Below are 15,589 nucleotides of genomic sequence, written 5' to 3'. Positions count from 1 at the left end.
GTATGCATTCTGGAAATTTTTCTGATAATAGGAACCACCTGGGCTGTGTAGCTAAGTTTCCTATACCCATTAAAGAGATGGGCTTATTTCCTGTAACAGTTCCCAACAAAATAAGCACTAAAGGAACAGCTGTTACAATTTATAGGCCTTGGGCTCTTTCTTTATCTGTTTTAATCAAAGAGCTGAATTTGGGGGCCAGCAGATTGTGTAATGGTTACATCACTGAGTCCAGTCAACCGCAGTTCAAGTCCCAGATCCAGCAACGTAAACTCTCACTGGGAGCCTGCATGCCCAAGATCCTGAGAGGAGACTGGAGAAGGGACTGCGTTGTGGCCGGCTCCCCTGGGGGGTGATTTCTCTCTGTCTTTCCAGTGAGCACAAACTATTAGTGAATTCCTTGATTCTCTCTGCGTTTCGGTTTCATAAACAAAAAGTAAGAATAATGCCTCCAGGTGGTTTTGATAATTGAATTTAGGGACATAATGTAACGACCTCTGTATATTTCTTTGCATAAAATAGGCATTAATGGTGACGTTTGTTCTGTAGTTATCCCATGCTATGTAAGTTCCATATAACTGAGTTATAACAGTTTTTCTATCTCAGAAAAAAGACAACTTGAATTGTATTTACCTCTATATTATTGTTCATTAACCCAGACGCATCAGCAAAGTCTGGATGTTTTGTGTTGATATAAGCTAGTTCAATTGCCACTAAGTTATGGACCTAGAAAAAAATAAAATTAGGCTATATACAAAGGTAACATCAACCTAATTTTACTCTGAGAAATTTATGTCTAAAACATATTCAACAGACAATACTGAAAAAGTACAGGAAACTCAAGCTTAGATAAAGACTTGATAATTATACAGTCATACTCCAGTTGATGAAATTTTATGCCAAACATTGTTCCAGCTTTTAAATTATTATATTCAGCATCTAAAATTGCATTTCTAAGGGGGAGGGGGAGCAGAAATGACATTTAGGTGGCTAAAAGTATTTTACTGTTGGGGGAAAAAAGTTGTCTACCTAATACAAATCTAAGTTCCAAGTCAACTCTGCTTAATAAACTTCAGATCATCTACTATTGCATGTCAAAGTTTTAGTTCAGTTTCAACAATAAGTTTATAAACAAACATAAGTTAAAGACACTAACTTTAATTGGGTAATGATACATTTAAAGAACTGAGGTGGTGATTGATTAGCCTTAATTACAAAGCACTTATTTAAATTATGTTATTCAATACCTGATGGGATAATAATCAAAAAGAAATGTTAAAATTAATTTCTCTAGCCCTTTACAGAATTTCTAAGCCTTACAGAGAAAAATAAATCCCTTATTATATCTTCCACACTGTCTTGATAAAATTCAGGTGTCACACAACAGCACTTACAGTTTTAGAACTAGGTGAAAAGGATCTATTCAATGAAGTTCCAATGATTTTGTGATATCAGTGGGTAACGTCAGATCAGGCTTAATTTGATCTTAGATATTTGAAGCTGAGGGTTATCCTTGCTAAGGAGACAACCAAGCACAGCACTTACACTCTATATTTCCAGGGATGGTTTTGTACTCTTAGTAAACCTCCACTCTTGCTCACCATCTGAGCCAAGGACCCAAGTGCACTTTCAGTGACCAGAAAGGAAACAAAAAACCCAGCCAACAATTAGAGGCATAAGGGCAATGTCAAATGTTTATCCCATATTTCTGAGAAGTTCAGCATTTTAACTTTTGTGGATAGCAGCAACCCACAAAATAGCAGCAAGTCACTAAGACATTATAATATAGTCATCCCTCAGTATACACAGGGGATTAGTTTCAGGATCACCCCTCACCACAGATGTCAACATTCATAGGTGTGCAAACCCCGTACATAAAAGGGCATAGTTTGCATAAAACCTACACATATGCTTTAAATAATGCCCAATACAATGTAGGTGCTATGCAAACACTGTATTTTGTACTACTGTTGTCTAAACAATAATGACAAAAAACAGCAACGACATTTTTTTTATCTTATCTTTCTTGCATCCACAGATATGGAACCATGGATACAGAAGGCCAACTATATTAGGTCATCAAACAAGCAAACTACAAGAAACCAAATCATCATGATGTACTTCATAGTAAAAAGAGCTTGCTATAAAGGCTCAGTGTCCAGAAGCCGAAGACAGAACTAAATTTCCATTAAGGTCAGTGGTACTGTATAATAGAGCAAAGCTATTCACAACCCTCAATAACAGCTCCGTCCTCATAAAGCCTATGGCTACAGGCTAACAGTGCAGCTAACAATAATTAAAATATAAAGAAAAATGTGCTTTATACCAGAATTATTGAAAGTTTTTCTTTGAAGTAAGACTGACACCCACTTAGTTCTCCTCTAGCACACTGGGAAACATGCCTAAACTCAAAAGTAAGCATAATGCTATCTAAACACCAGCCAACTGAAAAGTTCAACTTTTTCTCATAGTGATTACCATGACTGTGGCAGAGCTCACCATTTCGTTTGTAACAGGCAGCCTTTTACGAAGAAGACAAGTCACTACTTCAACTATGGCATCGTGAAGTTTAGGAAACCGTAACAATTCCTGTATATGATGGAAAAAAGAAAAATGTAAGAGTCAATTTTTGCTCAAAAGAAGCCAGGTTCTACATGGCAAACACAGTTTGAGTCCCCGGCATGAAACACTCCAGGCACATGTGTAAACACCAGAAGTCAATGGGCTGGAGGACAGGAGGAAGTTGATCATGGTGTGACCAAACGCTGTGGAGGGTGCTTCTCTCTCTCTCTCTCTCTCTCTCTCTCTCTTTCTTTCTCACCCATGTGAACGAGCTCTATCAAGAATAAAAAAGAATAGTATTTCATATTACCTTTAGGTGAGATAACTACGGATTTTAACTTTCAGCCCACCTTATATTTAAGGGAATCCTTCACCCCATGAAACCACTGCCTCAAGTCCTTCACTGTTCATCCGATGCCTGTCCCGCCACCCAGTCACCTGTGTGCTGTAATTGCTGCAGTGCTGAATGATCCTCTGCATCTCCTCATGTACGAGTTCCACACAGCGGAGGCTGGGCTCTTCTAGACGCTTGATTTGCCGCTTGACCAGTAACTCAAATGAGACCTCAGGCACAAATAAAGCAGGACGAGGACCCTGAAAAAACAAAACTTAGCACTTTTATTATAGCTACATGTAATTTAGTTCTGACCAAAAATAAATATATTTTTGGAATTTCATGAAAAGTGCTTAATTTCACGTATGAAAGCAAAGCAGCAAAGTATAATTAACAAATGTATATATATATATACATATATATATATGTGTAAAAAATAAAGCTTTGGCTTTTTTAAAAATTTAAAAATTAAGCATACTCACAGTAGCATTTCTAATGGCAGTCAAAATATCAATAGTATTAAGGCCACCCAGTGGGTCAACAGATTCTAAGGTTCTCCCAAAAGTCTCATGGAAAATATAACAAATTCTAGCACCACCGCATCTGAAAGGCAATGAAGTATATGGTTTCTAGCATTACTAAAAGAGAAAGAAGCTATGAGTTAGAAATTTTTCTATAAGCTTCAAGTTCATCTCATTTTCTGAGAAAGCTTCAGATAAACAACTGCATTGAGTTCTCTTATATTTCCCTGTGTTCTCAACTTGGAGTCATTATAAGCCCGTTTCTCTATTTTTAATGGTAAAAGGAGTCATTGCATGAAAGGTATATATACACTGGTGCATATAATAACCTAAACCTCTTACAGGCCCATTGTTCTGACATAAAACATCAGTTAGTAAAAAACTGCTAAACATCTTTCTCTGCCCTAGTTGCTTCAAATGAACTATGAACTCCTTAGAGACAGGAAACAGTGCCTTATTTACTTTTGCTGATTCACAACTTAGAGTAGAGGCTAGCCTGGCGAACCATTTCTGTGAAGAGCCAAGTAGCAGTAAATATTTAAGGCTTTTCAAGCCACACAGTCCCTGCTCCAGCCACTCAGCTCTGCCATTAAGCACGAATGCAGACCTAAGTAGTAAGTAAACGAATGAGCACAGGCCCATGTTGCAGGAAAACTTACACACACTAAAATCTGAATTTTGTACAGTTTCACATGTCACAACATTCTTAGAATGTTTTTTTTCATCTTTACATTAAAAAATGTCTACAGGCCCAGCTATAGTAGCACAAGAGAAGGCACCACTGTGATGGCTGAGGCAGCTCAGCAGGCCGGGCTCAGCTTCTAGCTCATATAGGCCAGAGTGCAGTGGGTACTCTTGTGGTCCTAGCTAACCAGGAGGCTGTGGCAGGAGGATTGCAGCATAGCAAGAACCTGTCAGAAATATTGCTTTCCCTTTCCCTCACACACATGCACTTTCTCTCATGAAAAAATTTTACAGTAATTACAATATGAAAATTATTCTTAACTGGTGGGATACCAGCTGCCTACTCCTGAACAAATAAAATTTCCTGATCAGTACTGATGAGCACATTATGTTTTCTATCTTGTTTCATGACTAGAAACCCTGGTATTATCTTTTTTTATTCAAATCCAGTTGAATTCTACAAATAACCTTTATTATAATATAATCATCCCTTCTTAATTTTTACTACCACCATTCAATTCTTTTTAAATGGCAGTTCAGGCAAAAGGTGCTAGTCTAACATTATGTTAACTGAAGCCAAGTAAAAAAGGACAAATATCTTATAATTCCATTCATATGATTGTCTAGACTAGGCATATTCATTCACCGTAAGCAAAGTAGAGGTTACCAGGAACTCTGAGGGAGATATTAACAGGAATAGCTGATTGTAAAAGGTACAGACTTTGTATTGAAGTGATAAAAAGACTTTGGAAGTAGATACTAGTTAAGGCTGCATGGTCTTATGAATATAATTATAGCCATACACTCCCATAATGATGTTCCCATCAATAATGAACCTCATATATCAGAGATCCCATAAGATTATAATGGTTCTAAAAAATTCCTACCACCTAGAGACATAATCTTCTTTTTTTTTTTTTTTTTTTTTTTTACGGTTTTGTCAGGGCCAGCAGGGAGTGTGTTGGTAAGGCGCTGGACTCCAACATGGCTGACCATGGTTCAGGTCCCAGACCTGGTGGTTTGCTTTCTCACTTTCCTTCTTCCCCTGTTTCTCTGGTGAGCATGCATGCCCTAAAGCAAATTTTAAAATAATGATAATAAACAAAAAATTCTTGAAAATAAAGGTTTTTGTCATAGGGCACATACACATGCTGAGACAGGGAAAGTGAGAAATCACCCATCGGGGGATGGCCATGCCACAGTCCCTTCTCCATTCTCTCAAGATCTGGGCAAACATGTACATATGCCTGGTGGGATTTTCAAGTCATCAGGCCCAGGACTCGAACCATGGTGAGCCATGTGGTAATCCTGCACCTAAAAGCACACTGCCACCTTCTGGCCCTGAGACGCAGCTATCTTAATGTCACATTACAATGCATTTTCTACTCATTACTCATGTATTTGTGGTGATCCTGATGCAGAAATACCCACTGCACTGCCAGTCATATAAAAGTACAGCAATATGACTATATATAGTACATATATGTACTCGATAATAAATGACTATGTTACTGGGTTATATATTTACTAGCCTACATATTTTATCATTATTTTAGCGTATGCACCTCCTTAAATTTACTATAAAACAGCATGCTAGCAGGAGCCTCATACATCTCGTATTTACCAAGTCTCTCGATTGTATCATTTTCTCTTTTGCTTGATTTAATCTCTGTTGTTTTGTTCATCTTGGTCTTCCAAGTAGGATATCATATGGAGATGAAGATGGTAAAACTGCTAATCCTGTCCCTTTGTACACCTAGGCTAACGTCTCTATTTGTGTCTTAGTTTTTAACAAAATAGTTTAAAAAGAAAGAGAGGAATAAGGATATAAAGGAAAAAAATAGGGATCACACTGTGGCACAAAGTATAACATGACACTGAGAGGCGATCCCACATGGGAAAGTTCCAGTTTCAAGTCTGAAGACTCCCTGAGTACACAGGGCTGGCTGAGAGCTGGGAGTGGAACATGGCATCAGAACCCCGTTAGGTTGCTTTATCTCTCTCGCTTATAAAATAAATTTAAAGAAAGGCAAAAGAAAAATATTTTGGTTTAGCTATATAATATGTTATCAGCTAATTTATGACAAAAGAGGCAAAAGTTTAAAAAATCTTTTTAAGTTTATAAGGTAAAAGTTACAATAAGATTGTTAATGAAGAAAAATGTTTTTATAAATTTAGTGTAGCCTAGGTGTTTATATAGTTATCAGTAATCAGTCATCTAGGCCTTCACATTCACTCACCATCACTCACTGGTGCACTCAGAGCAACTCATTCATCCTGCAAGCTCTTGATAAGTGTCTTTACAGATGTACTATTTTTATTTTATTTTATTTACTTTTTTGATGAGACATACAAGAGGAGATCAGGGGTGAGGGGCTAGCAAGTGATGTTACATCTGCTATTGAAAGGGTCTTGCCATTGTGATCCTCTGCCCCAGCCCTCTAGTTAGCTAGGATGATGGACACACACTTCTACACCTGGACTGTTCTGGTTAGTCCAAAATCTGAACCCGAGTCTGCTACATGGCCCCAGCTCTTGCAGCAGTGCCCTATTGCCTGTGACCCCACAGTAAGGCCAATTTTTTATCTTTTATACCATATTTTTACTTTGTCCTTTCTATGTTTACATACACACGTTTACTTGTGTGTTATAGTTCCCTATCGTCTTCAGTACAGGAACATACTGTACAGGTTTGTAGCCTCAGAGCAGTAAGTTACACCGCATAGCCTAGTGTGTTGTTTTAACTACACTCTTATGTTTTTCATAAAAAGGTGAAATTACTGAACGACACATTTCTTAGAACACTTCTCCATCTTTACGTGACACATGACTGTAATGCCACTGAATCTTGTACTTAACGAGTATGTAATTAGTCTCTCTGCCCCCAACCCTTTTCCTTCTCCAATTAATTTTCCAGGAAGACAAGAATTATCCTCCTAAAATAAGTTTCTTATATGACCAAAAATGTTTTATTTTCTACAGTATGAAGTTCTCCAAATTCTGAGCAGATATTCAAGACTTTCTGTGATCTAGTTCCTAGATATACCCTTCCTGCCCTATCCCATTAAGTCCTGTCGCAATACATGCTATTCTCCAAGTACACCTTGTACTGTTCTGTGCTGTTCCTAAAACATAGAAAGCCCTCTCTTTACTGCGTTCCCTAGCTATTCAGACCTTAATTCAAATATCTTCTTAACTATGGAGCTCTTCTAACACCTAGAAGAAATATAAATGGTCCCTCCTTCAGTGCCCTGGAAGTTTGAGTATGTAACAGTAACTGATTTTTTATAAAACTGTTATATATGTTGTACATACTTTTCTGAATATGTATTATACTTAAATAATAGAAGTATTTAAATAAAAAATAATTATATTTTGACCACCTGATGAAGCTTCTATTACCTTGACTGGACCCACTATCTTAACCACTAAACTATTTAATTTCCTACTGTAGTAATCTTTATTTACCTTAATAGGCCATACATATAATAACCATCAGTAATTAGTTTGTTAAATATGCTATTGCTTTAGGGAACTCACATGAAAGACTATCTAGATCACACAAAGGTACATAGAACTACACATGCAAACACAAGTGCATGAGTAATTGATGAGATCTGAATGTACTCATTGGATTGTTTCAATGTCTATTTTCTTCTTTTGTTTGTTGCACTACAGTTCTCCAAGACATCATGCCAACACTGGGAGTGGTAGTGAAGTGTGCAAGAACCTCCCTGTACATTCCTTTGCATCTTCCTGTGAGTCTAAATTATTTCAAAATAGTTTTATTTTCTTAAATGAGGATATATAGAAATGGACATTCTTACATACTGTAAGTAGTAAAATTACACAGTATGCTAATAGTATGCAATATGTAATGAAAGACCTTTATGACATTATACCTTATAATCTAGTAACTCTCCCAGGAATTTATCCTCAGTTATTGGATACATGCTCCAAAGATAGGTGCAAGGTAGTCCATCACAACATGGTTTATATCTGCATATAAATGAAAACAAACTATCCAATAGTAGGGGACTGGTTCAACAAATGAGGATGTATCTAGAAAGTAAAATAGCATGCATATCTTCAGACTGATAATGTAATGTATATTATTCTTAGAAAACTGTTTGTGACATGTTAATATAAAGAATGAGTTAAAAATACCATGTATAGCATCCCATTTCTGAAGCTGTGTGAGCTGGCCCCATAGCCTACTGGTTAAGGGGGCTGGATCCCACATGACTGACTCCAGTTTGAATCCTGGTCCCAGTGGGTTGAAAAACATGCCAGGCATGTGTATGTGCATGCCCCAAATCCTGACAGAATGGCGAAATAGAGAAAGAATTGTGGCGTGACCATGCCTCATTGGAGGGTGCTTTCTACCTCTCTCTCTGTCTCTTTTTAGCAAGTTCATTCACTTTTTGGCAATTTAAAACAAACAAACAAATGACGTTGAGTGATGCCGGCATCTATGTGTTTTATAAACAAAAAAATGTCTAGATCAGTGCCATACTTGACCAGAATTATATTTGGTTGGTGAAATTAAAGGTGATTTAGGGTTTTATAAATTTTTTTTTCTTATCTGAATTTTCTAATTTTTCATGAACAATAATACTGTATGTATTGAAGAAAGAAATTTTTAAAATTTTTAATTAAAAAATATTTTTAAATGCTTATTAATTAAAATATTGTTAAAAATATCTGAAACTTTTACTGTGCTTTTACATCATTTATAAAGCATTTTTACACATACATTAGATATAATCTATTAACTTTTACAAAATTATTTCCTGTTACATAGATAAAAAACCACAATCTCAGTTAAAGTCACTTTCATGAAGATAAAGTGACCTAGAAATCCAGGTACCTGAATCTATATAAAAATTTCTTACTTACAGCTCTGAAGTTTCAATATATTTTGCAGTTCCTTCAATAGTGTTACAGTATTCTGTGGCAAATTTGGTAATAAGCTGCAGTAGAGTAGCACTTTTATCATCCACAGGTTCACCGTAGCTATTCAGAAGTGACTGATACTGAGCAGCGAGAACATTTATTCTTGTTTTTAGCTCTGGTAAGCAGTCTCTGATGTGATGCATCAGTAACCTAACAAAGTATAGAAGGGAAGGATTTTAAAGTAAAATTGTATTCTCACACTCCAAATAAGTCAAATTATCAAATGCAAACAACAGGAAACCCTGTCAAGTGATTTGCCTTGACAGGGGTAAGACCCTAAAATATACACTGGGACTTTATCCATATTTCCTGGCATATAGTTCCTAATGTCCTTGGAATCTTCAGAGTACCTTTTATATGCTAATGAGAGGACAGTGGCTGGGATCCCCTAGATAGCTCCAGGATAAGAAGTGGTCACCAGAAAGATTAAGGCATGATTAGAAAGTTGAGGCTTTTAGCCCCATTCTCCAAAGCCCAGGGAAGGGAGAGAGGCTAGAGGTAGAGTTGATCACCGCTGGCTCAGGGTATAATCAGCCATGCCCACACTGAAACTTCCATAAAACCTCAAAGGACAGAGGTCACAAACTTCCAGAGAGCCAAACACATGGTGGTTCCCAACAGTGGCTTGCCCAGAAATGGCATGGGAGCTCCACACCCCTTCTCACATGCTTTGCCCTGTGGGTCTCTTCCACCTGTTTGTATCCTCTGAACCATCCATTATAATAAACAAGTAAAGATGAGGGATTTCCTGAGTTTCTTGAGCTGCTCTAACAATCGAACTGAGGAGGAAGTGGGAAACTCAAAGCACAGTTCAAAACCTGTGCTTGCAGCTGACATCCTGGAAGGGAGGAGACCATTTCGTGGGACTGAGCCCTCAATCTGTGAGATATGAGCTATCTCCAGGTAAATAGTGTCCAAATCTAATTGAGTTAGAGAATACCGGCTGTATATTTTACCTGTAATTTCTACCAAAAATAAGTTAATTTGAAGAGTTATTTCCAGCTAAAACCCTGGAGAAATTCTTACTTGGTTTATGAGAAAAACCTCTAAAACACCTGGTCTCAGAAACATTATGCTATATTGAATGGCTGTGTGAGAACTAGGGGAAAAAAAAAAACATGCTTTGGTTATTTCACAAGAGCAGGAAAAAATGCAACTTTAGAAGTAAATAGTCTGGAAAAAAAAAATGACAGGGAAACTCCCCATGCTTTTTAAATTTGGCTTTAACCTAATTATAAATGTTTTAAATGCAAATTATTTTCATATTATTACAGTTCCCCAAAGAAAGTAAGCTGATCAGTCCAATTCTATACCCAGCATAGTAAAAGTCAATCTTATCAGTTTTTATAACTTAGGTGATAAGACAAAAATAAGAGAATTTCACTTTAGTCATGTATAAATCATCTAGAAAGGTATTCTAGTCCCTACACCATCGATGGTTATTCAGACTTCAAGGTATACAGCATAAACTGTTTCTATGATGCATAAGAATAGGAGACATCCTAAACTAAAAATAGACCATGTAAAAATTAGACATTTTAATTCGGTTCCTAAAATCTGAAGTGGAAATGAAGTCATCTGCTCCCTGGTTACAGCCTCAAACTAAATTGACTGTCGTGAATTTCATAATTAAAACATCTTAAAATTCACTTCAGCATTCTAGACTACATGATTTAATGTCAACCAACTTAATAAAAATAGACATGTCTACTTTACAAGAACTTCTATGTAAGAAATAGTGTGAAAATATAAGGAACTGATAATAAACTGTCTCAGACACCTACTGGCAAAATAAAACATCTTATTTTTAAAAGATAAAGACTTACCTGTTTAGAGTCCTAGCAAGATACTTTGTCCCATTTCGATTAGCCAGAGATGGGTATTTCTTTTGCAGAAAAGCATATTCATCCCGGATTGAATCAGTGACACTCTTCTTATTGTTAATATCTAGCTGGCTCCTGAGGTTAAAAAATAACAGAAATGTTCAACTAAAGTCAATTGCAGTTCTCTCCTTTGCTTAGATAATGACAGAGATGCCAGTGATGATGACAGTCACAGGCATTGTTTCCTAACACTGGACATGGCTCGTTTAACTTTTACAGTATTTTTTTTTAAGGATTATTTAATTTTACTTATTTATTTATTCATTCATTCATTCAAATTTGACTAGAGAGGGACAGAGTGAGAGAGAACAAGAGAGACGGAAAGTGAGAAAGCAAGCCACCAGGCCCAGGACTTGTACTGTGGTCGGCCATGTGGGAGTACAGCGCCCTTAACCACCATGCCACCTGCTGGCTCCAACTTTTACAGTATTTCTATGTGACAGGGATTATCATTCCATTTTATAGCAATGAACTGAGCCTTAGCAGGATTAACTAATTTATCCAAGGTTATACATTAAGTAGCCCAGTCAAGATTCAAATTATTTGATGTAAAAGTAATTAACATGTAAATAGTTTGGGCCTTATTACCATTATCTATAGTCAAAAGCAATACTTTAAAGTATCATTACAGATAGGCATAAAAATATAAGTGTATCTCAGGACCAGCAAGTGGCATGGTAGTTAAGGCACCGGATCACATATGGCCAACTGTGTGGTTTGAGTCCAGGACCCAGCAGCTCGAGAATGGAGGAGAGGAACTGCAGTGTGGCCAACTCTCCTGGGAGGTGATTTCTCACTTTCTCTTTTTCTCTCTCTCCAGTAAGCACATGTGCCCTATGGCAAAAATCTAAATAAATATGTGTGTGCATCTTGTTTTTTTTTTTTAAAAAAGAATTATTTATTTTCATTTTATCTATTTATTCATTTAATTTGATCAGAGAGACCGAGAGAGAGAGAGAAAGTGAGAAAGTAAGCCACCAGGTCCAGGACTCAAACGTGGTTAGCCATGTGGGAATGTCCAGCGCCTTAAGCACAACACCATCTGCTCACTCTTGTGTGTGTGTATCTTAACCAACTGCACATTTTTAACTCATGGTCAGCAACTAATTTCTACCAAAAATAGTTAACTTGAAAAGGAGTCATCTACAAATACCACAATAGTATTATACCACCTGCTTGCCTGAAAAGGGAGATAGCTAGATTTGGGGGAGCCGTATATATATATCCACGTGTACATATGTATATATGTAGAAGTAGGTTGGAAGGACATGTGAACAGAAGCTGACAAATGAAGTGAATCTTAAATAATCTCTTAGTAAAGGCATTTTCATTTTAAAAGCCTTAAAACCAAAAGTGGTTGAATGTTATTTGAATCCACATTGTTTTGAGTTTGTAGAATAACTAGGACTAGAACTCAGATCTCTTAATAATTTGTTTTGTTTTTTGTTTGTTTTTTCTACTTGGAGGATTTTCAAAAATTTCGTGGAAAAAAGTGGATTTCAAAATATTTTACACCAAAATAAGAAGATATTTTAATTCCCTTTTTTTTCCAGGAACTTTTTGAAGTCCCTTCATATAAAGGCTATGGACTAAGAACGATCTTTGAATTCAGCCTTGGGACCAGCACTTAGCGTAATGGCTGTGTCACTAGACCCCCACGTAGTCCACCGCGGTTTGAGTCCTGGACCTGGCGGCTTAAACGCATGCCAGGCACGGGTGCGTGCGTGCCCAAGATCCCAAGAGGAGAATGGAGGAAAAGGGATTGCAGCGTGGCCATCCCCCCTGGGGGATGATTTCTCGCTTTCTGTCTCTGTCTCTCTCTTTCTGGTGAGCGCACACGCCCTATAGCAAAAAAAACCTCTCCAAAAAAAGAAAAAAAAATAGTTTCTTGAATTCAGCCTTACTTTGCACTAGCCAGCTTTGGTAAATGTACCTGAGTTTTCTGATTATAAAGTAGACATCAACACCTACCTCACAGGATGTTACGAGGATTCTAGAGATAACATTTGCAAATTGCTCACAGTAGAGTTTCTAAAATATAATTAGACACTCGATAACACTTTTGTAGGTTTTTTTTTTTTTTTGGAGAGGTTTTTGTTATAGGGCGCATGCGCTCGCCAGCCAGACAGAGAGAGACAGAGAGACAGAAAGCGAGAAATCACCCTCCAGGGGGGATGGCCACGCCGCAATCCCTTCTCCTCCATTCTCCTCTCAGGATTTTGGGCACGCAAGCACACGCGCCTGGCATGAGTTTAAGCCACCGGGTCCGGCACTCGAACTGCGGTCGACTACGTGGGAGTCCAGCAACATAGCCATTACGCTAACGGCTGGTCCCCAGTTTTGCAGTTTTAATATCAGCTATGTATAATTAGGATTCCTTTAATAAAACTTCTCCAAGTCATATCTTGGTTGAATATCAGTTACACAAAATCACGAATGCTACAAGTTAAACCAATCTATTAAAATCCTACCACTTAACACTTTAAACTCCTTCTTGATTGGGTGCCAATTAAATAATACTTTTTCTTTCTTACTCAGTATCTTCCTCATATAGTTTAACAGAATAGGTAAGAATTCTTTTTTTTTCTTTTTCTTTTTTTTGGAGAGGTTTTTGCTATAGGGTTTGTGCAGTCACCAGAAAGACAGAAAGTGAGAAATTCCCCCTCCCCCAGGGGATGGCCACGCCACAATCCCCTCTCCTCCATTCTCCTCTCAGGATCTTGGGCAAACAAGCACAAGCGCCTGGCCTGAGTTTAAGCCGCCAGCTCCACGACTCGAACTGCAGTTGACTACATGGGAGTCCGGTGACAGCCATTACGCCAACTGCTGGTCCCGGTAAGAACTCTTAATGTCTGGCTATTAAATTGTTTTCCATTACGTGGCACTGTTTACTTTAGAAACATTTTCTATTGAAAATGTCCATAGGAGACTTTAGTGAATTCTTCTTCTCCCTTTACAGTGATGAATTCTTTAGCAATACCAAGATGATAGTAATGGGGAAAAAAAGTAGGACAATATCACATTTCAGAATGATTTTAGAAATTCAAATTGCTCTGAAATGAGAATCCTACAGTTCTTATCTCATTCCTGATTGCTAACCTGTTAACTACTCCAATTATTCCAAGTTTGACTGGAATGACCCTTCCCATCAATACATCCATGGCATCAGTACCCGCATCCATGAGATCAAGTTTAGTGATTACAGCGAGGGTTCTGCGACCTGGGGAATGCAAAAAAAGAAAGAAAATGATCCACTTAATAAAGTCGTTCAGTATTTATTTAAAAAAAAAAAAAAACTCTCATCTCTAATCCCACATGACATAACAGCTTCATCACTTTATAGTAATGCTTTTCTAAGCTTTACCTACAAGTACTTTTGAAAAAATGTATTATTATTTTTATTATTATTTAACTTTATTTATTTATTTTTAATTTTACCATAGAGGGTCAGAGCAAGAGAGAGAGGGAGGCAAAGTGAAAAAGCCGCTAGGTCTGGAACTTGAACTGCAATCAGCCATGTGGGAGTGCAGAGTCCTTAACCACCACGCCACCTGCTGACCTCCCTACAAGTACGTTTTTAAAAATCATTTTTTTCTTTATTCATGATAAAGTATGGACATGCGACAGGCAAGGGTGAGAGAGAGACAAAGAGAGTGAGAAGGGTACCCGCCACAGGATCTGATCCCGTCCAGATCCCCTTGCTCCAGTCTTCCAGCCCCCAGGATCTCGGGCGTGCTTGTGCTCACGCCCTGCATGTCTCGGTCCAACCAGACCAGAAATTTGAACCATGGTCACTGTATGGAACCCCACTTCTCTTAAGTAGCACAGTACCACATGCCACAGATCCAGCTCTGTAAGTAAGTTTAAGCATCATATATAATTTTTAAAAATATTTTAAGTAATGTCTTATTATGTCTTAGAACTTTTTTTTTTTTTTTCTGTAAGGTGCATGCAATCACCAGAGACAGAGACAGAGAAGATGGGAAAGTGAGAAAACACCCCCAAAGGAGGATGGCCACTCTTCAATCCCTTCTCCTCCATTCTCCTTTTGGGATTTTGGGCATGGAGGCATACATGACCAGCATGTTTTTTTGAGCCACAGGATATGGAACTCAAACCATTAGCGATGGGGTCAGCCTTGTGGGATCTAGTACCTTAATCACCATGCCACCTGCTGACATAGACCTAACATTTTAAAAGCATTTTTTTCCTTCTTGAAATTACAATTATTCTTTTTTATAATTTACAGTTTTATGAGTTTTGACAAATGCAAAGAAGTATGTCACTACCACCTAAAGGAGACAATTCTGTTGTCCTCCCCAATTTTTTAAATCTCCAGCGGTCACGTGCACTCACTACAGAAAAAAAAGAGAGAAGGGGAAAGAGAAAAAAAAACACATCCCAATGGGGTATGGTCGTACTGCAATCTCTTTCCTTCATCTCTCTGCCATGATTTTGGGTAAGCAAACACCACAAGTGCTTTACAAGCCTCTGGGGCTAGGATTCAAACTGCAGTTGGCCATGTGGGATCGAGTTCCCAAAGCACAGCATTTAACCACTATGCTACTGGCCCATCCCCCCTAAATTTTCTTGTGTTAAACAATCAAATCATTTTCCACTTTCTGGCTTTGCCTCTTCTAAACTATTACATA

The 15,589-nt window shown here is 37.7% G+C and overlaps 1 protein-coding gene across 9 annotated transcripts in view; it reads right to left on the bottom strand.

The window, feature by feature from the left end:
• The window catches only part of DNM1L (dynamin 1 like), a 67,706-nt gene that overhangs the window by 13,293 nt on the left and 38,824 nt on the right, over nt 1–15,589 (bottom strand). For all 9 annotated transcript variants that reach the window (XM_006168080.3, XM_006168081.3, XM_006168085.3 and 6 more), the window contains 7 exons: nt 14,037–14,157; nt 10,881–11,012; nt 8,998–9,204; nt 3,376–3,496; nt 2,998–3,153; nt 2,497–2,586; nt 631–723 (listed from right to left, as the gene is read on the bottom strand). In XM_006168080.3, the coding sequence (XP_006168142.1) occupies nt 631–723; nt 2,497–2,586; nt 2,998–3,153; nt 3,376–3,496; nt 8,998–9,204; nt 10,881–11,012; nt 14,037–14,157 (920 nt within the window). The remainder of the gene's footprint in view (nt 1–630; nt 724–2,496; nt 2,587–2,997; nt 3,154–3,375; nt 3,497–8,997; nt 9,205–10,880; nt 11,013–14,036; nt 14,158–15,589) is intronic.

This window comes from Tupaia chinensis, unplaced genomic scaffold (genome assembly GCF_000334495.1).
Source record: "Tupaia chinensis unplaced genomic scaffold, TupChi_1.0 Scaffold145519_1, whole genome shotgun sequence".
NCBI classification, from domain to species: domain Eukaryota; kingdom Metazoa; phylum Chordata; class Mammalia; order Scandentia; family Tupaiidae; genus Tupaia; species Tupaia belangeri.
Note: the sequence above shows the minus strand (reverse complement) of the source record. Positions and strands in the feature narration are given on the sequence as shown.